A 25,321-nucleotide genomic window follows, 5' to 3' on the forward strand; every position below is an offset into this window, starting at 1 on the left:
TTTTTTTTTAATTCTATGAATCAATAATTTTACTTCCTGGTTGGACAGAGGTAATGCCATAACTGTTACCTAGCAACCATAAGTGACAGTTATGGATGTTTCTGGGGTTAAATGTTCCGTATTACGCTGTTTTCTGATCTGAACAGACCTGGAGTTGTGTTTTGTTTCATTCACACATGTTTAACACACAAACTGCAGATTTAGGCTGAAAAAACACTCCACTTCCACTTTGTGATGTCACTCCGTACAACTTCACAAGAGTTTGGATGATTTCAGCTCTGGGATTGTGCGTTTCTACTGAAGTAAAAATGGTAAAAGAGCAAGAGCTTTGGAGAGATGGACATGAAACAACACCCAACTCCAGGTCTGTTTTTGAGGCGGTAACAGTTTTATAACACGGCTAAAACCTCACGCGTGTCCATTTTGTGTAATATAAGACGGTGAGGAGCAGCGGGCAGGAGGGTTTGTGCCGCACATTTCGCTGGAGCATGTTTTGTTTCTGGGATTACAGTCACTAGAATGATTATTTTCCACGGTCTCTTGCCACACGTTCGCCCGGTGGAGCGTCTTACCTCCCAGCTGATCACCATGTTGTTCTTTTCGGAGCCCCACCCTCGCAGGCCTTTGGGGATGGCGTCTGGAGCTATAACAACAACAACAACAAAGACGCTCAACGATAAAGAACATGGCGACAGCAACGAGCAGCAGAGACCAGGGCGTTTCCAGACGGGGGATTTACCTCTGAGGGTCTTAACTGTCACACGTCACAGGTTTAGATCCACACGTCTCTTTTTATTGTTTTAAAAATGCCATATTCACCCAAAACAATGACGCTCTGAGTCTCTCCTCTCTGTGCTCTCTGTGCTAAGCCCCTACTCCTTCAGAGCACTATCACGGCACAATCAGCTGCATCCCACTAATGAAACTACTGCACATCACACCAGGTTTGTCACGTCATAGTGCACAGTTTGTGTCATGTTTTTGTGTATTTATGGAGGACTGTCGTGTGGAGCGTGGGTGATGTAGGCTTGTGGGCGGAGCCTCGTACAGACTCGTACTGCTAATCATAAGGAGGGTTTAAATAGGGCCCAGGAGAGATCTCTAGATTACTCAAACATGCAGGATGACAGATAAAATGACTTCAGACGTGTTTTTGATGAGGAACAGCGTTAGAACGTGGGAGAAAGCAAAAATAAATAATAATTAGTAGAACACCTCCTCTGAGCTGATTAGTCAGTGAGTTGTGCTGTTACAATTTTTTCGATTACTTTGGACAGTATAGGTAAAATTGATATTGGCCGGTAATTGGACATAGAATCTGGGCTTCCTGCTTTAAAAATTGGCACAATCACTGCTTTTTTCCAACCTAAGGGAAATTTAGATTTTTTTATGGACAAATTGACTAGATGTGTCAAAGGTTTAACTAACACATTACTGCAGCGCTTGAGAAAACAGCTATTTAGATTATATACATCATTTGATTTAGAATTTGATCACTTTTTTATTATCCGTGTAACTTCTTTCTCATTCACTTCTTCAATGCAAAAATAATTCTCAGGGTGTGTTAAAGGTGGTATATTCACATAATCAGTATTCTCAAAACATTGTGCCAATTCTTCAATTGACTGGACAAAATGAGTATTAAGGCTGTCAGCCATAGTCGCACCGTTATTAGTAGTTTTACCATTTATGGTGAGTTCACTAATTCTTTTAGGTTTGAATGCTTTGTTTGTCAAAGTATTTAAGTGTTTCCAAAGAGAATTTGTATTCCCCTTTGCATTGCCAATAAGCTTAGTATAATATGAAGCTTGTGCTTTTCTCAGTTCTTGTACTACTTTATTTCTTAAACTTTTGAATGTTAAATGGTCAGTACTAAATCTTGATTGTACTGATTTCTTCAAAGCTAAATCTCGTTTTTTCATTAGTTTTTTTATGTCATTATTTAACCATGGAAGAGTACTTTCCCTTTGTTTACACTTTTTTGCTCAGTAAATTTGTCGGCTATTTTTGTGATGGCTTCTGTTAAAAAAGTACAACATTCATCTACATCTTCCATATCCTTGATTTGCTCCCAACTGAAATTATTTAATTCTCTTTCAAACAGTGTAGTTTTAGGTCGTATTCACAATAGCACTAGTTAGTCGCTTTAATCCAACTCTAGTTCTTTTGGCCACAAAGTCCGGTTCGTTTGTTCAGGTGTGAATGTGCAATCGAACTCTGATACGGTCCAAAAAAGAGAACTCTGGTCCGCCAAAAAACCTAGGTCTCGGTCCGGTTGAAGTGAACTCTGGTACGGTTCGAATGCAGATGTGAACGCCAAGCGGACCACGGGCCGCTCCAAAGACAGGAAGAGGATTACATGCAGAGCATTCTGGGTAAATAAAACCAAAACAAACACGGGTGCAAAGCTAGCGGAGCGGAGAAATGGCTCGTGGTCAGAGGTGGAGTGAAGAGGAGGTAAAAGCCCTCATAGAAACATGGTCTGACCAAAATATATGTCAGTTACTCGTGACCACGCACAAAAACAACGAGGTTTATAAATTAATAAGTGAAAAAATGAAAGCAGTAGGATTCCCCCGCGCTGTAGCATTTTGTTTACATTTCGGAAAAAAGTTGCATTGTATTGACCAATAGACGAGCGGCGTTTCTTCTTCATGGTTTTTGGTACAGCGCCACCACATGTGAAGGATTAGACAAGCTTCTCAAAAGGTTTGGTTCGTTTGACAAAAAGCAGAGTGAAAGCAAACCGCTCCAGTTGAAAATGTTCACAATGTTTCAATTTTGGTCCCGAATCGAACCGAGTCTACAGGACTATTAGGTGTGAAAACGACCTTAGATTTAGGTTTTGCATATTTGATATCATTATCATTGTTGCATAATTTACCAAAATATTGCAGTCTTTTTTTAGTCAGTTTTCTAACCATTAAAGTCATGTTGTGGTCAGATAGCCCCGTTAGTAAATTATACATTCTTGTAATACGTTCAGGTTTATTTGTAAAGGCCATATCAATCAAAGTTCTAGTCTGTCTGGTTATCCTAGTGGGTCCTGTAATCATTTGTTGATAGTTAAATTTAGTCATTATTGTTTTAAGTTTTTGTTTTGCACCTTTATCAGACCAATTTATGTTATAATCACCATATAGTTTCTCTATATTCCTCAAGATGTTTAACTACATGGCTTAATTCATCATAAAGGACGTATTATGAGATGGTGGATTATATAGCACAGCAACATTGAAGTTCATTGATGGGGACAAAGTTATGTTCAGGGCTAAACACTCAAGATTGGAGTTTAATTCAACTACCTTGCATTTAAATGTATTTTTAATATAAATCAACACTCCTCCTCCCTTTCCTGAGCTTCTATCCTTTCTGAAACATTGATATCCATCAATGTCTATCATATTAGTGGATGTAGCTGTGAAGCCAGGATTCAGTTAAGCAAAGGTAATCCAAGTTGGAATCCATGAGGAGAACAGCAATCTGGTCCTTTTTGGAGATTAGACTGCGGATGTTCAGGTGTCCCCCGAATATTCCTTTTGGTTTACACTTTGGTTCCCATAATACTCGCACATGATTAACAGTTTCAAAGAAAGAGTATTGTTTTTGCTTTAGCGCAGCGAGGCTGTATTTTGTGCGTGTTTGAGTGTTATCCGCTGCCTCTCTGTTCGGCAAACAGGAGTTGCCACCCGGCGCCGCAGACGCTGTACCATCGCGGCAAAACCCCGTGGTTGTTATGGGCTTCGTCCTCGCGTCCGCACGTGGGACTATGAGGCCAGGTAACTCACCAGTTCGGCTGAAGTTGGATATTCCCAAGCGGCTAGGCACAGATGCAGTGCGCTCCTCTGCATGGCGCTGCTCCGGCACTTCCTGGTTCTGTGCCAATGCGCCACTGTTTGGTGTGACTCTGGTGCAGGGGCGTTGTGTGCGGTGCTCCTCCGATGTCAGGCCTCACCTGTACCACAGAGCTAGTCTGTGGCTCCAACGTGGCCGGTCCGGGATTAAGGTGTATGTCCCCAGCCAAAAGTTTGAGTACCAGAAGTACTTTGGATTCATGCGCTCTGCCCTGGCTTTGGGATGGTCTGTCAACTATGTCATTCTTGTTTCTTTGCCTTTGAACCATGATGATGACCAGATAGAATACAAAGTATTGTGTCCATATCCAAACATGTGGAGTTGAATTTGTTCACCAATTGGCGAATTGGTCAAGGTACCCTTTTGCAGTGGAATTGTGTTAGTCCAAGCACACAGCAAAAATAAAATTATTAAAATACAGAGGGCTTGAGAGGAGCCCAACAATCCCCTCCTGCCCTCGGCAGCCATCCATATATACTTATATACTACAACAGAGCAAAGCCGTTGTGGTGGACATTGCAGTACCAAGTGAGAAATACCAGAGGCTCAAAGAATAACTGGAGAAGGCCTGGAAGGTGACAGCATCAATGGTGTCCGTGGTCATCGGAGCACTCGGGTCACGTCAATAACCAACAAGTTTATGATTTTGTATTTTTGTATTTTTTATTGCCAATTTTAATTAGAACAATTTGTAGAGAAGATGGGATCACACTTGACTAGCTACCACCTACTAGCTACTCCTGGACGAATGGGGGATTACAGCGGCTCACTTTACTTCAATAACAGTGTAATAAACATATTACCCTGCTATTCCTGTGCTGTAAAGTGGCCTGTGTAATCAAATATGGTTGTGTCTGAGCTCAGCTCCTTAAGTTTCCTTCAGATGAACCATTTTAATTAGAACAATTAAAATTGTTCATCTGAAGTTTCCTTAAGTTTCCTTCAGATGAAGGAAACTTAAGAACCTGAAGGAAACTTAAAAACCTACAACTTTAAAGAATTATGGGGAGTACAACGGCTCCAGCAATGATGACACATAACTGAGAGCAGTCTGTCCTGCTCAAAAACCACCAAATGCCACTGTCTTCAAACATCCCAAAATGGAGCAGGAGCTGCTCAGGCTAGAACAGGCAAAATCTGAGTCCTGGTGTATAATGTCGTCTGGAATGTCAATGACAATGTAATCTGGCCTGTCTTCTTTGGCATTTGACTCAACAGAGTCAGCAGGACTTGTGCTACACTTAGAGTTTCAAATAGAATCTTTGTTTTGTCATAAATAGAATGTGTGATGTCACTTGTTGCCAGGTGTTGCCAGGTGATGTCACATAGTGTGTTGCTATAGTTACCTATGAATTACCAGTCTGTGATGGCAGATGGCATTGCAGGGGGCGCTGGAGAGACATTTTAAAGGTACAAGTTTAATTCACAAATCATTATGTCCAGCTCATCAAACCACACAAGTGCTACATTGGGTCCATCCAGATCCGATCATTTTTGCAAAAGTCACATGAATTTTTATACTTTCAAAATGGCTGTTTTGTTAAGATGTCATTATGTTGAGTCGACTATATGTCCCGATGAGGCTGCCTCAGTTTGGAGTCTGTCAGATAAAAACCCTACAACAAGTTTGTTAAAGTACATTAGCTAGATTTTAGATATTTAGACTCAAGTTTAACCCAATATTGCCGACACCTAAAATAGACTAAACCATGGATAAGGTGGTTCAAATAATAATTAACCCAAAAGAAGACAAAAAAATGAATGGATTTTTTAATTTTTTTATTAAACAATAACTCAAAAACCTTTTTTTTTAGTTATTGTTCATGTGCAGAACAGGGTATAATGTGCATATGTGTATATATATATATATATATATATATATATATATATATATATATATATATATATATATATATATATATATATAATTTTTTAAATCTTGTACATGTGGAGCCCAGGGAGGGGGGGTAGGATATCACCATGAGCTCGGGATGTTTTTGTTTAGTTTTTTTGTTTGTTTGTTGTTGTTTTTTTTGGGGGGGTATTGTGTTTTTGTTGTTATTATGTAAACAATAAAAACATTTGATCACAAAAAAGAAAGGGTCTAAACGTGGAACAGTCTCCTGTACCATTTCCTCTTCCTCTTCTCCAGCTCGTGCTCCAGTGTTATGCTCATCTTCTCCAGCAGGGAGCGCTGTTCTTCTGTGCTCCTCAGCTGTTTCTCCAACGCACTGCAGCTTTCAGCCTGTAGGGAGCTCTCTGCCTTTAGCTCCTCACAGGTCTTTAAGAGAGCCGTCTTCTCCTCCTCTAGTTCGGTTTTGATTTGTTTCTCCTCTTCTATCTGTTGCTGTAACACGTTGTTCTTAATGACCAGCAGGGAGCGCTCTACCTCTGCTCTTTTCAATTGCTGGTCTGATGCACTGCATCTCTCCATCAGCAGGGAGCGCTCTTTCTGTGTCTTTCTGAGATCCTCCTTCACCTCCTCACAGGTCCTCAAAGTGGCGTCCTTCTCCTCGTCCATCTTTCGGATGTGCGTATCTTTGTCTTCCATTTGCCGCAACATCTGGACCTTCTGGACAGCCGCCTCTTGTTTTTTGGTTTCCAGTTCATGTTTCAGAGCAGACATGTCCGTTCTGAAATCTGCCAGTGCACGCTTCAGTTGAGAGTTCTGCTCAGTCAGCTCTGTATTTTCTGAAGATTTTTTGTGGAGTTTGGATTTCATATTGGCAGCGTCCGTCTGAAGATTCCGTTTTTCCTTTTCCCACTGTTTGGATTTTTGTCTGGAATCTTTTCGAATTTGCTCCAACATGTCTTTCATTTCAGCAACTTGTTTCTGCAGTGCGTCCATAGTGCGATCTTTGGACTGAAGCTGGTGCTTCAGTTCATCTGACTGGTGTATAAGTGCTGCTCTCTCCTCTTTCACATTGTTCAGTTCAATTTGGAGTTCTTGGGTTATTCTGTCCTTTTTCTTCATTTCAGTGTTATGATCTTGAATAATCTGCTTCATTTTCCTCTTGTCCTCCTCATGCTGTTCGACAAGCTGGTTTACGTCTCCATCTTTGATCTTAATCCTACGTTTCAGCTCCTCAGATTCTCTCACTAATTGTCTGTTCTCCTTTTTCACTGTGTGCAGTTCAGATTTGAAGCCTTGGAGTTGCTTCTTATGACCTGCAATGATCAGCTCAGTTTTGTTCAATAACTTGAGCTTCTCCTCCTGGTGCTGTTCGTGGTCAATTTCTCGAACATACCTGAGGTCTTCCAGTTCTTGGAGAAGACGTTCCTCTCTGGCATCTAAAGCCTGAGCAGCTTTAGAGGCCTTTTCAAATTCGAGCATGTTTAAGCTCAAGCTCTGGTCTTCTTCCTCTTCAGACCTCTGTTGGGTTTGAGGCTCCAACTGCTCCCTCTCCAACTCTTCAAGAGTTACAGAGGTTTGGACCACCTCCTCAGATGGTCCAGAGGTCTGGTCCTGATTGGCGAGTTCCATCTCCAGGTCGAATTCCTGGCTGTAGAGGAGTTCGTCGTCCTCAGAAGTATAATCACACCAGTTTTTGGACATGTTTGCTTCAGTGAGTTCTGTTGCTGTTCCCTGCTGCTCTAGAATAGCTGGGTTCAAACACTGAGGTATTTGGGGGACACTTGTTTCTCCTACATTAAGTGGTTCATTCCAAACTGGATCTTCAAGGCCAAAATAGAAAAACCCATTGACGTACTTGACAGGTTGCATGTTTTCCTCGTTGTCCATTGGAGTCTCTAGAATACCCTGGTTGAAACACTTTGTGTTGTCTATGTGCTCCAGTGTTTGCGTGGGTCTTATTGCTTCCTCCTCATCCCAGAGCGGCTCTGGTACATGTTGTGGGACGTGTGGACTGGGCTGTTCAGGAGGGCTCAAATCAGACACAGTGGTGGACCCTTTAAGAGCTAAGGCCATGAGGCCACAAGCGTTCTCACTGTATTCACTGTCATCACCGATCAGATGTTCCATCGTCACAAAGGGGTGATGGAGTGCCTCCTTGGGAGTGATTCTCATCTCAGCGTCCAGGTCCAGAAGTCTCTTTATGAGATCAGCAAAGGCCAATCTGTCTCTGTGCTCTGGGTCTCCCGTTCTTGTATGAGACCCCTGAAAAACACTGTCTAAAGAGCTGAATATTCCAGCTAGACAATCTGAGACCTTGGGCATGTCTTCTCTCTGTCTGCCATAGTACTCATCTAAGGTTTGAAGTCTCCACTGTGTGAAGTCACCAGAAGGGCTTGTAAAGTAATCTAAAGCCATATGTGCTTTTTGGAGCACTTTTGCACTTGGAAGTCCTACCAGTTCGACGATTGTCCTGAGATTTTCGTAGGCTGAGTGTCCACTGAAAAGACGGTATCCTGTGAAACACTCTGCCAGAGTGCAGCCTAGAGACCACATGTCCACAGCCTCAGTGACGTCGCAGCCTAGAGTGGCCTCTGGAGCTCGGTATGGAAAAGGCTGCCATATGTTCAGGAAGTCCATCATGTCTGCATAACCAGCAAGGCCAAAGTCAATGAGTTTGACTTTAAAAGGCTGCTTACTGTGGTTCACCAGCATGATGTTGTCTGGCTTTAGGTCTGCATGAATGATCCCAGCCGTCTTGAGACCGTCAAAGGCCACCAGGAGCTGCTGTACCACTGGACGGAGCTCACACAAAGACAATAGCTTTCCTCTCATGTTCATAAAGTCGAACAGGCTCCTGTCTAATGTTTCAAATACCATGCATTCGGAGTCCTGTTCTGCAAAGTATTCAATGAACCTGACAATATTGTACTTGTCTGGTTGTAAGAGGCGCAACTCCTCCAAGATCTCAACTTCGTTTTCGAGACTGCTACTGGCGTTCTTCAGGGTTTTAACTGCCACGATCTCTAAAGTCTGAGGGTGAAAGCATCTAGTGACTGCACCAAAATGCCCTTCCCCAAGTACGTCCAAGACGATGTACTCCCCTAACTTAAACAGGGTTTGATCTGGTCTGGAGGGATATCCTGAAGCCATTTCAGTATGTATTTAGGTTGGTCAAAAAATTAGATATCTAAGCAACAGAAGAGCAATACACGAACAATACACGAACAATACACAAGCAATACAAGAGCAATACAAGAGCACTTGACTTTGTTGTGACCGTTGAGTTTGATCTAACAAGTACTACAAATCGATTGCTTTGTGTCAAAGGATTTCTTTGTCACCGTGACGAGAACACCATGGCAACACTGGTTGCTAGGTGAGTGTTCTAGAGCTGGTCACATGACTTCATGACAACATTATAGAATGCCTCATTTAAATGTGAGCTGGAGAACAGTCAGGATTCTATGGTAGAATTTGCTGTTTAAAGTGGCTGTACCTAGTTTTCATATAATTGAGCTAAATCTGTCTTGCTCATTACAGATATATTGTAAACCACAACATCACAAGGGGAGACTGAGCATTTTGAGCATTGGATATGTAGACAGACTAATAAACCAGTTTTTTTGTTTTGTTTTTGTTTTTTCAATAAAGTCAATGACACCCATGCTTTTTTTTGCACCGTGTTGCCATGGCGATGCGCCAAACTGCCAATGTTATGCTAATGGGAAATCTCCAAATTTTTCCCATTCATGGGAATAATATATTAGTTTCATGGAATAATGTGAAATTTGGCACCATGACTCTTCATGTCATCCTGATCAAAAAAGTCAATCAGACCCAAGTCATATTTTTCACTGGGTTGCCATGGCGAAAGCGCCCATGTTATCCTAATGGGAAAATTTCCAAATTTTCGTACATTTCAAAGTCTTATAACGACTTACTACCGTCAACGACGAACACAAAATTTGGCACAGTGATTCTTCAGGTCGTCCCCGACAAAAAAGTCCAGGGGGCCAAGTTTGTATTTTGCACGGTGTTGCCATGGCGATGCCTGGAAAAAACTAATTTTGCCATTTTGTGCATCAGCACTTCAGATGTGTTTTTTTTTTTGTAACTTATATTTTATTATTTTCAAAAATACAACAAAATAACAATGAACATTCGGTCAGCCGTCATTTAAATAAAAAAAACATTTGTCCCAGTTTTCTACATTTTTTCCTTTTGTAACCTTAAAACATATGTAAGTCTCTCCATGGCGCGAATTTCTTCCACAGTGTCCCTCCAGTTGTCCAGCGTAGGGGGGTCTTCCTTGTGCCATTTGCGTGTAATGGCTTTTTTTGATGCTGCCAGTAATACCTTAATCAAGTAATGGTCCTTTTTTGGGATATGCGCATCAGTAGTCCGCCCAAAATACATCGTTATGCATGACCTTGATAGTGTGTACCCCAATATTTTCTCCATTTCTTTGCCCAAAGTTTCCCAAAATAGTGACACCTTGTTGCACTGCCAAAACACATGTGCATGTCCCACATTATACTCCCCACAATGTCTCCAACATGGTTGATCCACTGATAGAGATGCTTTTTTAATCTTTGGTGTGATGAAAAATCTGATGATGATCTTCCAGCAAAAGATTCTCCAGTTTGTTGAATTAGTTGAGGTTATTTGTCCACTCTTTAAATTTGGTATTTATAATTCCAGGTTTAAAATTTGTATCATATGCTAACCAACTTAAAAGTTTAATCTCTTTCTCTATTTTGAATCTTTTTACAATTCTGAACCAGACATCCAGAGTGAACTTGACCATACAGTCCAACTTTGTTACATTTTCTTTAAACAGTCTTTTGTTTGCAATCATTGCTCGTACATGGCAAACATTATTCACCTCAATTTGTTTCCACTTGGCCGTGCATTCAGAGTCACACCAACAACTCAAAGATTTGAGCTGGGCTGCATAGTAATACTCCTCTAAATTTGGCAAGGCCAATCCACCTTCATTTTTTGGTAATTGAAGTGTTGAAAATTTAATTCTTGGTTTGGCTCCATTCCATATGAATCTTGCGATTTTTTTGTTCCACTCCACAAATTGATTTGTTGGTATTGACACTGGCAGGGACTGGAAAAGATACAAAATTCTCGGTAGGACATTCATCTTAATTGTCTCGATTCTGGCATGTAGATCTAACAATAAAACCTCCCATCTTTCCATGTCTTTGTATATTTGTTGATTCAAAGGTTTATAGTTGGTCTCATATAATGTGTTAAAGTTATTTGTAATCTTTATTCCTAAGTAGTCTATTGATTTTTTATTCCACTTGAAATCATATTGCTGCGATATTTTTAGTGGTGGATTACAGTTTAAGAGGAGAACCTGCGTTTTCTCAATATTCAGTTTATAACCCGATAGATAGCCAAAATAATTTAATAAGTCCATTAATTTAGGTAAACATACATCTGGTTGTTTTAAGTAAATTAGGACATCGTCAGCAAATAGCCCCACCTTATGCTCTATATCCTTGATTTTAACTCCTATTATTCCCTCTTCCTGCCTTATAGCTTGTGCCAATGGTTCAATAAATATTGCAAAGAGGGTTGGTGACAAGCTGCACCCCTGTCTCGCAGATCTTTCTAGGGTAAACCAGTTTGTGAGACTGCCATTTATCTTTAGTCTCGCTTTTGGATCTTGGTACAGTGTCCTGACACAATTGATTGACTGTGTATTAAGGCCAAATCTTTCCAAACAACAATACAAAAATCTCCAGCCAACGCAGTCAAAAGCCTTTTCGGCATCCAGACTCAAAAGAAGTGCGCTTTCGTTTGTTTTTTGTGCTTGTTCGATTATATGTAAAGTCCTTATATTGTCTTGGGTTTGTCGTCCTCTAATAAAACCTGCCTGATCCTCATCTCTCATATCGGAAAGAAATGTTTGGAACCTATTAGATATAATTGACGTATATATTTTGTAGTCACAATTTAATATTGATATTGGTCTATAACTTTCACAATATTCTTTGTTCTTGGGAGGTAAAACTCCATTTTTCAGAGTGTGGTTAAACGATGATAATAACAGTGGGTTCAACTCTTCTTTGAAGGTCCTGTACCATTCCACTGGAAACCCATCCGTTCCAGGGGTCTTGTTGGATTTCATTCGTTTTATTGTACTTTCTAGTTCTTTTTCTGTGATGGGTGAACATAATATTGAATTTTGGGACACTCCTATATTTGGTAAATCTAATGAGTTTAAAAAAGCTCTAATTGTCTCATCGTCTGCTGATTTAGGTTGGGAATAAAGTTTAGAATAATATTTTTCAAATGTTTTTTCAATTTCTTCTGGTTTGTAAACTAAGTTTTCCGTTATCGGCTCTTATTTTGTAGATCGTGTTAGATTGTTGTTTATTTCTCAAACGTCTAGCAAGTGATTTTGTTAACTTTGATCCTCCTTCATAATATGTTTGTTTCCACTTCTTCTGTTAATATCTTATCAATTTTTCCCCTTGTTTCTTTAATCTTATCTAGTATCTCTGGATTGTTATATTTCTTATGTAATTTTTCAAGTTTTTCTAATTCCTCTGTGTCTGGTAGTCTAACATTTTCCTTTTTTTTATATATGCTGCATGTGATATCACTTTGCCTCATTACAGCCTTCATGGCATCCCACACCATTGTGGGATCTGTTTCACTATTACAGTTTTCTTTTTTATAATTACTGATTTCAGTCTTTAGCTTTTCCCTTAATTGTTTATTGTTAAGCATTCCAACATTGAGTCTCCAGTTTGTATTTTTAATTTTCCTACTAAGGTCCAATGTTAGATTCAATGCACAGTGATCTGACAAATCAGCTGCTCTTATCTTACATTCTAATATTCTAAACCTGTCTTCTTTGTTCATAAAAATGTAGTCTATTCTTGTATAAGTTAAGTGTGGAGCTGAGTAGAATGTGTAGTCCCTTTCTAATGGATGACATTCTCGACATCTATAATCCCCAATTCATTTAAAGTTGTATTGATATATCGTGACAAATATGTTTTACTGTTTTTCTTAACTTTACTTGAGTCTAAAGTATGATTCAAGACAATGTTCCAATCTCCACAGCATATTAATGTTCCTTCTGTTTCCATAGTCACTATGTCAAATACAGATTTATAAAATGACTTTATCAGATTCAGGTGGAGCATAAACATTCAACAATGTAACCACATATAGTTTCCCCTTAACTAATATAAATCTACCTTCACTGTCTTTTATTTCTTTCAGGCCCTCAAATTTTATATTGTTATGTATTAATATTGCTACTCCCCGTTTACTCCCTCCTTTAAATGAACTATAAAATACATTTCTAACCTAGTTTACTTATTTTTTGATGCTCCGTATCAGACAGATGAGTTTCTTGTAGGTAAATGATCTCTGCCTTTTCCTTCTTTAACTTTTTAAGAACCTTTCCCCTTTTAATAGGATTGTTTAAGCCATTCACGTTCAGAGAGACAATCTTCACTTTACTGGTGCACATCTTTAACCAAGGAAAAAATACTGACAGTGTGACCGTAACAACCCAGTGAACCTTATGAACTCTAACTAAAATATTAAAGAACAGTACCCCCTGGTAAAAGTCTGGGCCTATGGGTGACCCTAGTGTCCTGTTGGTGGGGGAGAGGTAAAGCCTCCCACAAAAGAAGGGCCCCTCTGTAGATGGAAGTGTTGACTCAAAAAGTCTAACTTCCATTCTACAATGTCCAACTACTTTCAATTTCCTCTTGCCAGTATCATTATTATTATTATTAATTTTTTTTTCGTGGGACGTTTTATTTATTTTTTTTATAAAGAGAAGCATACTGCCGGATTTCCACATGCTTGTCTAATTTAGTAGTGTTTATATTGGTAAACTTTTTATTTATTCTTTACTATTTAAATGTATTTATTTGTTTTCCTCCTAGCAGTTACCTCCCGTGATACTCTTATGTTTTATCTCCGAAACTCCTGTAGTCTCTCCCTCGCTCTCCGTCCTGGAGATCTGCTCCGTGTATCCCGTGTGTGCGTTCCCATGACCAGGCCTGTTGAATCCTCCGCTGCACCTCGTCTTCTCTCTCCGTAGACCCAGTCGTTACATCATAACCCCGTTTCTTCATTTCTTCCGCTGCATCACGTGATTTCCATATGTTCTGGTCCCGTCCGTCCAGTGAATTCTTATCTTTGTCTTAGGTGTCTGAAATCTGACCCCGTTTTCTTTTAGCGCTTTCTTTATGCCTCCATAAGCTTTTCGTTTTTGAACCACATCTTGGGCATAATCGTGATCAAAGTATATTGGTTTTCCATCTATTTTCAAACGCTTCTGCCAGGCTTTCTTGAGTATCAATTGTTGTCAAACTGGAGAAAGTTCACAATCATAGACCGTGGTGTCGCTCCGTGTGTCGGTCTTTCACCCAAAGCCCTGTGTGTGCGTTGAATCTTGAGCTGGGTCTCCGCGGGTAAATCCAACTCTCTCCTCCACATAGCGGGGGGTGAGTCTCCCTCCGCGCCCTCTGGTACTCCAAAAATGCGCACGTTGTTTCGCCTTGACCTTCCCTCCAAATCCGTTAGTTTGTCTTTTAACATCTTTTGTTCCTTAAGAAGCATTAGCAAGATTTCTTTAACTTCTAGATTCCACTCCTCGACTTCATGAACGTGCGCCTGTGCGTCCTTTATAGCCGCTTTCTGCTCCTGTAACTCTTTATCATTGTCGGAAAGTTTCTTGTTTATTTCAGCTCTAAATGCGTTAAATTCTTTTCTGATATCAGCTTTCACTTCTTCTTTAAACGACGCAAATCCGTTTCTTATTTCTTGCTTTAAATCTTCCAATATTGTTACCAGGCCTGGTAGCATCTCCTGCCACGCTGGGGCGTTAGCCGCTCGCGTGTTAGCTTCGGTGCACGCCACATTTTCTTCTCTTTCAGCATCTTGTTCCATTGCTTTGTTTCGGAGACTTTTAGTACGACGTCCTTCTTTTTTGTTTCCCCCATCCATTCCACCATTTATTTGTTGAATTCAGTTGTCTTAGTTTCTGGGGGGGGGTGTAATTTGCTATGTACTGTCAAGAGAGCAGAATCAGGCTGCCATCTCTCTCGGCGCCGACCCGGAACTTCTTCAGATGTGTTTTAACTTGTTTGGTGACAAGTGCAGCCCAAAGCCCCAATAAAAAAGGGACAAGTGGCGCGTTAGCGGCACCCACAGGGAGTGCCGGGTCGGCGGAGTGCGAAGCAAGGCCCGTGAGGGCCGTTCAATGCCGCTTGCGGCTTTAATTTGTCTTGTATTTCTATGTGAGTGTTTTTTGTACATGTTTAGTTTGAATTTAGTCTCATTTTGTCACGTCTAGAGCCACAGTTAAGGTTTAAACACTTTAAAATGTAGTTTTATATCATGGGACAAATGTGTGAAATGCAGATTATTAGAACATGTTGTACTCATGTTATTCAGATATTCTTCTGTGAGTGTTAGCATGCTAGTTGTTAGTGTTCATCATGTTCTAAAGCTGTTTCTCCACAGATAAAACCTCATTTTCCCGATGCGGGCACTTCCTCGAGGACGTACCTGTTCCGCTCGTCTGGTAGCGTTTGGAGGGCTCGCTCGGCGGACTGGGGCCCACGGCGTTGAAGGCGATGACTCTGAACTTGTAGTTGATGAAGGGGGCGAGCTGCAGGATCACGGAGTTGTGATCTCCAGGGTAAGACGACAGGTTCCTCCACTCGCCCGGCTGGTAACGGTCCTCCTCAAACTGCACCTGGAACTCTGCACACGGGACACGGGACACGGGACACGCACACGGGACATGGGACACGCACACGGGACACGGGACACACACACGGGACACACACACGGGACACACACACGGGACACACACACGGGACACAGACATGGTAAAATTGTACTTGTACTCAGGGGTCAGTATTGATTGTACTGTTGAGTATTTAAACTTCTCACGTGTAAAGAGAATATTTAGTTTTGTGACGGGGCAGTTCTCAGGTACATTTACTTTTTAACATTACATTTACAGCAGCAGTACAGCCACTGTGAGTACTGCACATGGTACTCTGTGTGCAGTCAGTCCGTATGGAGTACCTGTGAGGGGGAGTACCTGTGAGGGGGGAGTACCTGTGCTGGGGGAGTACCTGTGAGGGGGGAGTACCTGTGATGGGGGAGTACCTGTGCTGGGGGAGTACCTGTGCTGGGGGAGTACCTGTGAGGGGGGAGTACCTGTGAGGGGGGAGTACCTGTGAGGGGGAGTACCTGTGAGGGGGGAGTACCTGTGAGGGGGGAGTACCTGTGATGGGGGAGTACCTGTGAGGGGGAGTACCTGTGAGGGGGGAGTACCTGTGAGGGGGGAGTACCTGTGATGGGGCTCTGGTTGTCGTGTCCTGGGATCCAGGTGAGTCTCACACTGCGAGCTGCAGGATCAGAGAGCTCCAGGTCCGTGGGGGAGTTCGGGCGCTCTGTGGATAATAATAATAATAATTAAAAAAATAATAATAATGATAATAACAATAATAATAATAATGATAATAATATAAATAATAATAATAATAAAATAATAATAAAAATAATAATAATAAAAATAATAATAATGATAATAACAATAATAATAATAATGATAATAATAATAATAACAATAATAATAATAATAATAATAATGATAATAACAATAATAATAATGATAATAATAATAATATAAATAATAATAATAATAATAATGATAATAACAATAATAATAATAATGATAATAATAATAATATAAATAATAATAATAATAAAATAATAATAATGATAATAACAATAATAATAATAATGATAATAATAATAATATAAATAATAATAATAATAAAATAATAATAATGATAATAACAATAATAATAATGATGATGATAATAATAATAATAATAATAATAATAATAAAAAATAATAAAAATAATAATAATAATAATAATAATAACAATAATAATAATAATAATAATAATAATAATAATAATAATAATAATAATAATAATAATATCAGAGTCATGCTTCTTTCACTCTGTGATGTGGCAGCTTGTGTTCTCTCCTGGGAGTCGAGTCCTGACCAGACTCTGACCTGGAGGTCACAGACTCGGGGCTGAGTCACAGTGTGACGTGTTGATTCCTCAGATGAAGCGCAGAGGGCGCTGTGGGCTTTAGAGGTTTAACGTGGATCATTTTGAGGTTTCATTTGCATTAGTTGTGTTTAAGTTAAACCTTAGAATCCTCTGGTTTGTTGTTTTGTCCCGGGGCAGGAGCTCGGGGGGTTTGAGCCGCTCTGACTCTAACTCTGACTCTAAAACCTGCACTTTTTCACAACAGATAAAAATCACCACCCTGATTTTGTGATGTTTCTTCATTTATACTTTCCACAGGGATTAACCCACCAAATAAAATTAAAATGAGAAAATTATAAAAACAAAAACAACAACAACAACAACAACAACAACAACAACAACAACAACAACAACAACAACAACAACAACAACAACAACAACAACAACAACATGCATAAAAAACAAAACAAACCTCAAATCCATCAAAAGACAGAATAAAACCAGACAAAGCCTAAACATGAGTTAGAATGTGAGAGTAGTTACCTCGAGGCAGGGTGCTAGACACGGAGGGGAGCAGGGAGGCGTGTTCTGTGGACGGAGGTCAGGGGTCAGTCAGGGTTAGACACAAAACAATTATTAGAAATCTACAGTTTAGTCTGTGATTTAAACAAACATCAACGAGTTTCACTGAGAATCTGTTTGGATTTGAGATGTTTCATTTGGTTTACACGGTTTGACGGGTTCTATTCTGTGAGGAGCGTCGCCTCTCCACAGAACTGACCTGACACCGGTCCTGGCGGCGTCTCTCACTCGTCACAATGTTATTTTCTGATATATTTTCTGATCTGTTTTGATATGATGTTGTTTCTCGAGTGTTTCATGTTTCATCGTTCAGTCCACACTCGCTCGTGTTAAGCTGCTGTTTCTTGCCCAGAGAGAAATGCTCTACCGACTGAGCCACCGCTGAACTCAGGTTTAATCCAAAAGAAAGAAAATACACTGAGTTTTTATGATCCTTGTGGTTTCAGAATCAGTATTGAGTAACTGTTCATTAGTTTTGTGATAAAAGCCAAAAGTAAAATCTGTCAACTGTTGGGTCAGACCCAAAGCAAACAAAGGAAACAAAGAGAACATTAGACAGGATGCTAAGAGGTGAGTAAGCCTCCTTCAGACAGACAGTGTCCAGCAGGAATCTGACCACAACAGAAGAGACGTGTAGGAGCGAAGACGTTTAGCTCCTCGTCCAAACGTCTTCGCTCCTGCGTTTGTCCATGTGACGGATTTAACTTTGGACTGAAGGACAAACTTTCCTTTGTGTTTAAATCGTGTTTTAAACTTTAATATTGTGAAAAACTGAACTTTAAATTTAAGAGTCATTTTCTAAAAAAGACACAACTTTTTGTTAGAACAAACTAAAACAAATACACGGTTAGTTTAGTTAATCTGCAGTTTTAAACCAGCGTCTCCTGTGAGAGGAGGAGGAGGAGGAGGTGGAGGAGGAGGTGGAGGAGGAGGTGGAGGAGGAGCAGGAGGAGGAGGAGGTGGAGCAGGAGGAGGAGCAGGAGGAGGAGCAGGAGGAGGAGGTGGAGGAGCAGGGGGAGGAGATGGAGCAGGAGGAGGTGGTGGAGCAGGAGGAGGAGGAGCAGGAGGAGGAGGAGCAGGAGGAGGAGCAGGAGGAGGAGGAGGTGGAGCAGGAGGAGGAGCAGGAGGAGGAGCAGGAGGAGGAGCAGGGGGAGGAGGTGGAGCAGGAGGAGGTGGTGGAGCAGGAGGAGGAGCAGGAGGAGGTGGTGGAGCAGGAGGAGGAGGAGCAGGAGGAGGTGGAGCAGGAGGAGGTGGAGCAGGAGGAGGTGCAGCAGGAGGAGGTGGAGCAGGAGGAGGTGCAGCAGGAGGAGGTGGAGCAGGAGGAGGAGCAGGAGGAGGAGGAGGAGCAGGGGGAGGAGGTGGAGCAGGAGGAGGTGGTGGAGCAGGAGGAGGTGCAGCAGGAGATGGAGCAGGAGGAGGTGGAGCAGGAGGAGGTGGAGCAGGAGGAGGTGGAGCAGGGGGAGGTGGAGCAGGAGGAGGTGGAGCAGGAGGAGGTGGAGGAGCAGCAGGAGGAGGAGGTGCAGCAGGAGGAGGAGGTGCAGGAGGAGGAGGAGGTGCAGGAGGTGGAGGAGGAGGAGGTGGAGCAGGGGGAGGTGGAGGAGCAGGAGGTGGAGCAGGGGGAGGTGGAGCAGGAGGTGGAGCAGGAGGAGGTGCAGCAGGAGGTGGAGCAGGGGGAGGTGCAGCAGGAGGTGGAGCAGGGGGAGGTGCAGCAGGAGGTGGAGCAGGAGGAGGTGCAGCAGGTGGAGGTGCAGCAGGAGGAGGTGCAGCCGCTGTAGGAGCCGTACCGAGCACAGTGAGCCGTCCTGAGGCGGAGTCCAGGTCGATGGCGGTCCGGGCGCTGCAGGTGTACGTCCCCTCGTCGCTCTCGTCCACTTTAGAGATGGTCAGAGCGTCCTCGTCCTTCCTGAACCTGGGACACAGACAAGTACGAGTGAAGTACAAGTACAAGTACAAGTACACGTCAAAAGTACTAGCACTGAGGTATTTAAACGCGTCCTCAGACTCTGACCTCCAGCCCAGGTGCAGCGGCTCGTCGTCTTTGGTCCAGGTCACACTCGGGGTCAGGCTGGGGTCAAACTTCACTTTACAGTCGAATCGAACCGTGGACCCTCTGACCACAGACTGATGCTCCGGGGCCCGGACGATACGAGTGGGCTCTGGAAGACAAGAGACGTGAGAGCTGGACGGAGAGGACGCGGAGAGGACACAGAGAGACAGAGAGGACGCAGAGAGACAGAGAGAGACGGAGAGAGACGGAGAGGACGCAGAGAGACAGAGAGAGACGGAGAGGACGCAGAGAGACAGAGAGGACGCAGAGAGACAGAGAGGACGCAGAGAGACGGAGAGAGACGGAGAGGACGCAGAGAGACAGAGAGAGACGGAGAGGACGCAGAGAGGACACAGAGAGACAGAGAGGACGCAGAGAGGACACAGAGAGACAGAGAGGACGCAGAGAGGACACAGAGAGACGGAGAGGACGCAGAGAGGACACAGAGAGACAGAGAGAGGACGCAGAGAGACAGAGAGGACGCAGAGAGACAGAGAGAGACGGAGAGGACGCAGAGAGGACACAGAGAGACAGAGAGGACGCAGAGAGATGGAGAGGACGCAGAGAGACAGAGAGGACGCAGAGAGACAGAGAGGACGCAGAGAGACGGAGAGAGACGGAGAGAGACGGAGAGGACGCAGAGAGACAGAGAGGACGCAGAGAGACAGAGAGGACGCAGAGAGACGGAGAGGACGCAGAGAGATGGAGAGGACGCAGAGAGACAGAGAGAGACGGAGAGGACGCAGAGAGACAGAGAGAGACGGAGAGAGACGGAGAGGACACAGAGAGACAGAGAGGACGCAGAGAGACAGAGAGAGACGGAGAGGACGCAGAGAGGACACAGAGAGACAGAGAGGACGCAGAGAGATGGAGAGGACGCAGAGAGACAGAGAGGACGCAGAGAGACAGAGAGGACGCAGAGAGACGGAGAGAGACGGAGAGAGACGGAGAGGACGCAGAGAGACAGAGAGGACGCAGAGAGACAGAGAGGACGCAGAGAGACGGAGAGGACGCAGAGAGATGGAGAGGACGCAGAGAGACAGAGAGAGACGGAGAGGACGCAGAGAGACAGAGAGAGACGGAGAGGACGCAGAGAGACAGAGAGAGGACGCAGAGAGACGGAGAGGACGCAGAGAGACAGAGAGGACGCAGAGAGACAGAGAGGACGCAGAGAGACAGAGAGAGACGGAGAGGACGTAGAGAGACAGAGAGGACGCAGAGAGACAGAGAGGACACAGAGAGACAGAGAGGACGCAGAGAGACAGAGAGAGACGGAGAGGACGCAGAGAGACAGAGAGGACGCAGAGAGACAGAGAGGACACAGAGAGACAGAGAGGACGCAGAGAGGACACAGAGAGACGGAGAGGACGCAGAGAGGACACAGAGAGACAGAGAGGACGCAGAGAGGACACAGAGAGACGGAGAGGACGCAGAGAGGACACAGAGAGACAGAGAGGACGCAGAGAGACAGAGAGGATGCAGAGAGACAGAGAGAGACGGAGAGAGACGGAGAGGACACAGAGAGACAGAGAGGACGCAGAGAGACAGAGAGGACGCAGAGAGACAGAGAGAGACGGAGAGGACGCAGAGAGACAGAGAGGACGCAGAGAGACAGAGAGGACGCAGAGAGACAGAGAGAGGACGCAGAGAGACGGAGAGGACGCAGAGAGACAGAGAGGACGCAGAGAGACAGAGAGGACGCAGAGAGACAGAGAGAGACGGAGAGGACGCAGAGAGACAGAGAGGACGCAGAGAGACAGAGAGGACACAGAGAGACAGAGAGGACGCAGAGAGACAGAGAGAGACGGAGAGGACGCAGAGAGACAGAGAGGACGCAGAGAGACAGAGAGGACACAGAGAGACAGAGAGGACGCAGAGAGGACACAGAGAGACGGAGAGGACGCAGAGAGGACACAGAGAGACAGAGAGGACGCAGAGAGGACACAGAGAGACGGAGAGGACGCAGAGAGGACACAGAGAGACAGAGAGGACGCAGAGAGACAGAGAGGATGCAGAGAGACAGAGAGAGACGGAGAGAGACGGAGAGGATGCAGAGAGACAGAGAGGACGCAGAGAGACAGAGAGAGACGGAGAGGACGCAGAGAGACAGAGAGGACGCAGAGAGACAGAGAGAGACGGAGAGGACGCAGAGAGACGGAGAGAGACGGAGAGGACGCAGAGAGACAGAGAGGACGCAGAGAGACAGAGAGAGACGGAGAGAGACAGAGAGGACGCAGAGAGGACGCAGAGAGGACGCAGAGAGGACGCAGAGAGGACGCAGAGAGGACGCAGAGAGACGGAGAGGACGCAGAGAGACAGAGAGGACACAGAGAGACAGAGAGAGACGGAGAGGACGCAGAGAGACAGAGAGGACACAGAGAGACAGAGAGGACGCAGAGAGACAGAGAGGACGCAGAGAGACAGAGAGAGACGGAGAGGACGCAGGGAGACAGAGAGGACGCAGAGACATGGAGAGGACGCAGAGACACAGAGAGGACGCAGAGACACAGAGAGGACGCAGAGACACCGAGAGGATGCAGAGACACAGAGAGGACGCAGAGACACAGAGAGGACGCAGAGACACAGAGAGGACGCAGAGACACCGAGAGGACGCAGAGACACAGAGAGGACGCAGAGACACAGAGAGGACGCAGAGACACAGAGAGGACACAGAGACATCCTCAAAACCGTACTTGTAATGAGCCAAAGTGTCACTTTTAGCTCTGTGTTTATTACTTTTAGTTTGATTCTCACGTGTCTTTGTCTCACGTGTCCAAACCTCAGTGTTTCATGTTTTTAACATAAATGTCTCAACTCTCCAGGCTCCAACTCTTAAAAACTATTTTATTTGTATGTTTGTGAATAAATCTCTACATTTCCCATTTCAGATTTTACAGTCTGAAAATCAAAAGAACATTAAACATCACTGCTGTAAATTTCAGACAATAATCCTCGACTTTCCCCCTACGCCTTGAACCGTGGCAGATGTTTACTGCCTAACTGCCACCGGGGGGCGCTCTCTGGCAGTAAACACAAGTGTGAAAACACAGGAGGAAATGGAGTCAGTATCAATGTAAAAAGACAAAATGTTTCAGAGGAAATAAAAGCAGATGATCCGTGTTGGTGCTGTTTTATTTTCTAAACCTGCAGGCGTGTTCTTCCCGTGTAGACGTTGTGTTTTTAAAAAAAGCGCGTCTTAAATGAACTGTTTCTGTTCCTCCGGCGCGTTCTCTTTTGTCTGTTTTGTTTACATTTCCGTGTCGTTTCAAAGTTTGAGGACCCTGACCTTTGATCTCGAGTCGGACTTGGTTCTCGGCGGTGCCCAGGATGCTGTTGGCGACGCAGGTGTAGGTGCCCTCGTCCTCGGACCGCGCCCTTTTGATCTCCAGAGTGCCGTTTCTGTGGACGCGGTAGTGCCCTCCGTCCAGACCGCTGCCCTGACCGTTCTTGAACCTACACCAAAAAAAGAGCTACGTCAGTGTTTGTGCAGAGTTTAAAGACGATCATCTGCAAAAGCGACTTTCTGGAGCTTTTTCTCGTGATAGAACGTTTTCCCTCATCAAAAACACGCCCGAGTCAGATGTATGTTTGAGTAATCTAGAGATCTGTCCCAGGCCCATCCAAAACTCTTCCCACAATCCCACTCACCTCTGCTCCTGCACGACTATTTTAAGTAAACAAAAACAGAACACGAAACACAAACGTGAAAACATAAAACATGTTAAGTTGTTTTGGGCAAATTTAGCATTTTCAAAAGAATAAATGAATAATAAAAATCCTATAATCCCAGTTTGGTTTGGGCCTGAACGGTTTGGGAACATTTTTCTCACAAATGTTTGTGATTCATGTTTTAATAATGAGGTTCTCTTCTGTTTTTGTTGAAAATGTTTGAATCCATGTTGTGTTTTTTTGTTGTGTTCTCAGACTTAAATCTGTTTTGGCTGTTTGCTGATGTGATTGTGTCACCGTGGTAACAGATAAATAAAGCTTCATGACGGAGCATCGGTCTGGTCCTTACCATCTCAGCTCAGGCAGAGGGGAACCGAAAAACGGACAGTCCAGGAAGGTCCGGTTGTTCTCGATGACTTTGATGAGCTGGTTTTTAGGAGCGAGCATCCGAGGAGGCATGTCTGTGAGAAAGAGTCAGAATAATGGACTAAACCAGGACTAAACCAGGACTAGACCAGGACTAAACCAGGATCAGACCAGGATCAGACCAGGACTAGACCAGGATTAACCCAGGACTGAATCAGGACTGACCGAGGAGGCATGTCTGTGAGAAAGAGTCAGAATAATGGACTAAACCAGGACTAAACCAGGACTAGACCAGGACTAAACCAGGACTAGACCAGGATCAGACCAGGTCTAGACCAGGACTAGACCAGGATAAACCCAGGACTGAACCAGGACTGACCGAGGAGGCATGTCTGTGAGAAAGAGTCAGAATAATGGACTAAACCAGGTCTAAACCAGGACTAAACCAGGATCAGACCAGGACTAGACCAGGATCAGACCAGGTCTAGACCAGGACTAGACCAGGACCAGACCAGGATAAACCCAGGACTGAACCAGGACTGACCGAGGAGGCATGTCTGTGAGAAAGAGTCAGAATAATGGACTAAACCAGGACTAGACCAGGACTAGACCAGGACTAGACCAGGACTAGACCAGAACTAAACCAGGACTAGACCAGAACTAAACCAGGACTAGACCAGGACTAGACCAGGTCTAGACCAGGACTAGACCAGGACTAGACCAGGACTAGACCAGGTCTAGACCAGGACTAAACCAGGTCTAAACCAGGATCAGACCAGGACTGAACCAGGACTGACCGAGGAGGCATGTCTGTGAGAAAGAGTCAGAATAATGGACTAAACCAGGTCTAAACCAGGACTAAACCAGGACTAAACCAGGTCTAGACCAGGGCTAAACCAGGTCTAAACCAGGACTATCCCAGGACTAAACCAGGTCTAAACCAGGACTAAACCAGGACTAAACCAGGTCTAAACCAGGACTATCCCAGGCCTCCTGCAGCTCTACACAGACGTGTTCGTACCCAGCACACTGACGAAGGCGTTGGCGAGCAGGTATCCGTGGGGGTTGGAGGCGTTGCACTGATACACTGCACTGGAGCCCATCAGCACCGAGCGGAACAGGATGGTGTCGCCCAGGAGCTGGCGGCCCTGAGTCGGCACGGAGCCTAAACGAGACATCCAGGGTCAGACACGACCGACAAAACACCAGCACGACTTTAAATATGAACCACGGGCTGATCAATCAAATCAATCTGATCAATCTGATCAATCAAAATAAAGTCCTTCAAGTGCGTGAGGCAGGACGGACGACTCATTTCACCAGAACAGAGTTAAACGAGCTGCTTTGCAAAATAAACTTTAGACGTTTGCTGTAAAATTCTGTTCAATGCTCCACCCACAATCCTCCGTCATCAACGCTCCTGAGTTTAAAATGCACTTATTACAGTTTTCTGTTTGTGTTTTCTGTTTCGTTTGAATTTATCAGTGAATTTTATCATTTTGATGTTTTATTTTGGAAATAACAGAAGTGCACGTTGCTCCTGTGTTTTATTTTGGTAGCGTCACTTCCTGTCTCAGGAGCTTGTGCAGAGGCTCAGCTTTATTTTGGTCAAAAATAATCTGTTTTATAAAATCCCTGGTTGGACAGAGGCAGCAGATACAGTATGTTATTTATCAACCATAACGTCAAAACTTGAATTAACACAATGGTTAAGATTTCACAAATAAAAATAAATCACAACCTTCACTTTGTTAAATAAATGTTTAAACTGTCAGTAAAAGTCCCGTCTTTATGTGTAAACTGTCTCTCATCATCGTCTGTCCTCAGTTCAATCCAAACACCCCCAGGTAAAGTATTCTGACCTCTCCCTGA

At 43.8% G+C, this 25,321-nt stretch overlaps 1 protein-coding gene across 1 annotated transcript in view; it reads right to left on the reverse strand.

The window, feature by feature from the left end:
• Positions 1-25,321, reverse strand: part of nfasca (neurofascin homolog (chicken) a) — a 67,865-nt gene that overhangs the window by 23,421 nt on the left and 19,123 nt on the right. The window contains exons 11-18 of the mRNA XM_055222154.1: positions 24,471-24,614; positions 23,433-23,544; positions 22,701-22,867; positions 19,376-19,523; positions 19,152-19,276; positions 16,069-16,170; positions 15,272-15,469; positions 573-643 (exon numbers count right to left, since the gene is read on the reverse strand). Of these exons, the coding sequence (XP_055078129.1) occupies positions 573-643; positions 15,272-15,469; positions 16,069-16,170; positions 19,152-19,276; positions 19,376-19,523; positions 22,701-22,867; positions 23,433-23,544; positions 24,471-24,614 (1,067 nt within the window). The remainder of the gene's footprint in view (positions 1-572; positions 644-15,271; positions 15,470-16,068; positions 16,171-19,151; positions 19,277-19,375; positions 19,524-22,700; positions 22,868-23,432; positions 23,545-24,470; positions 24,615-25,321) is intronic.

This window comes from Periophthalmus magnuspinnatus, chromosome 5 (genome assembly GCF_009829125.3).
Source record: "Periophthalmus magnuspinnatus isolate fPerMag1 chromosome 5, fPerMag1.2.pri, whole genome shotgun sequence".
In the NCBI taxonomy this organism is placed as follows: Eukaryota; Metazoa; Chordata; class Actinopteri; order Gobiiformes; family Gobiidae; genus Periophthalmus; species Periophthalmus magnuspinnatus.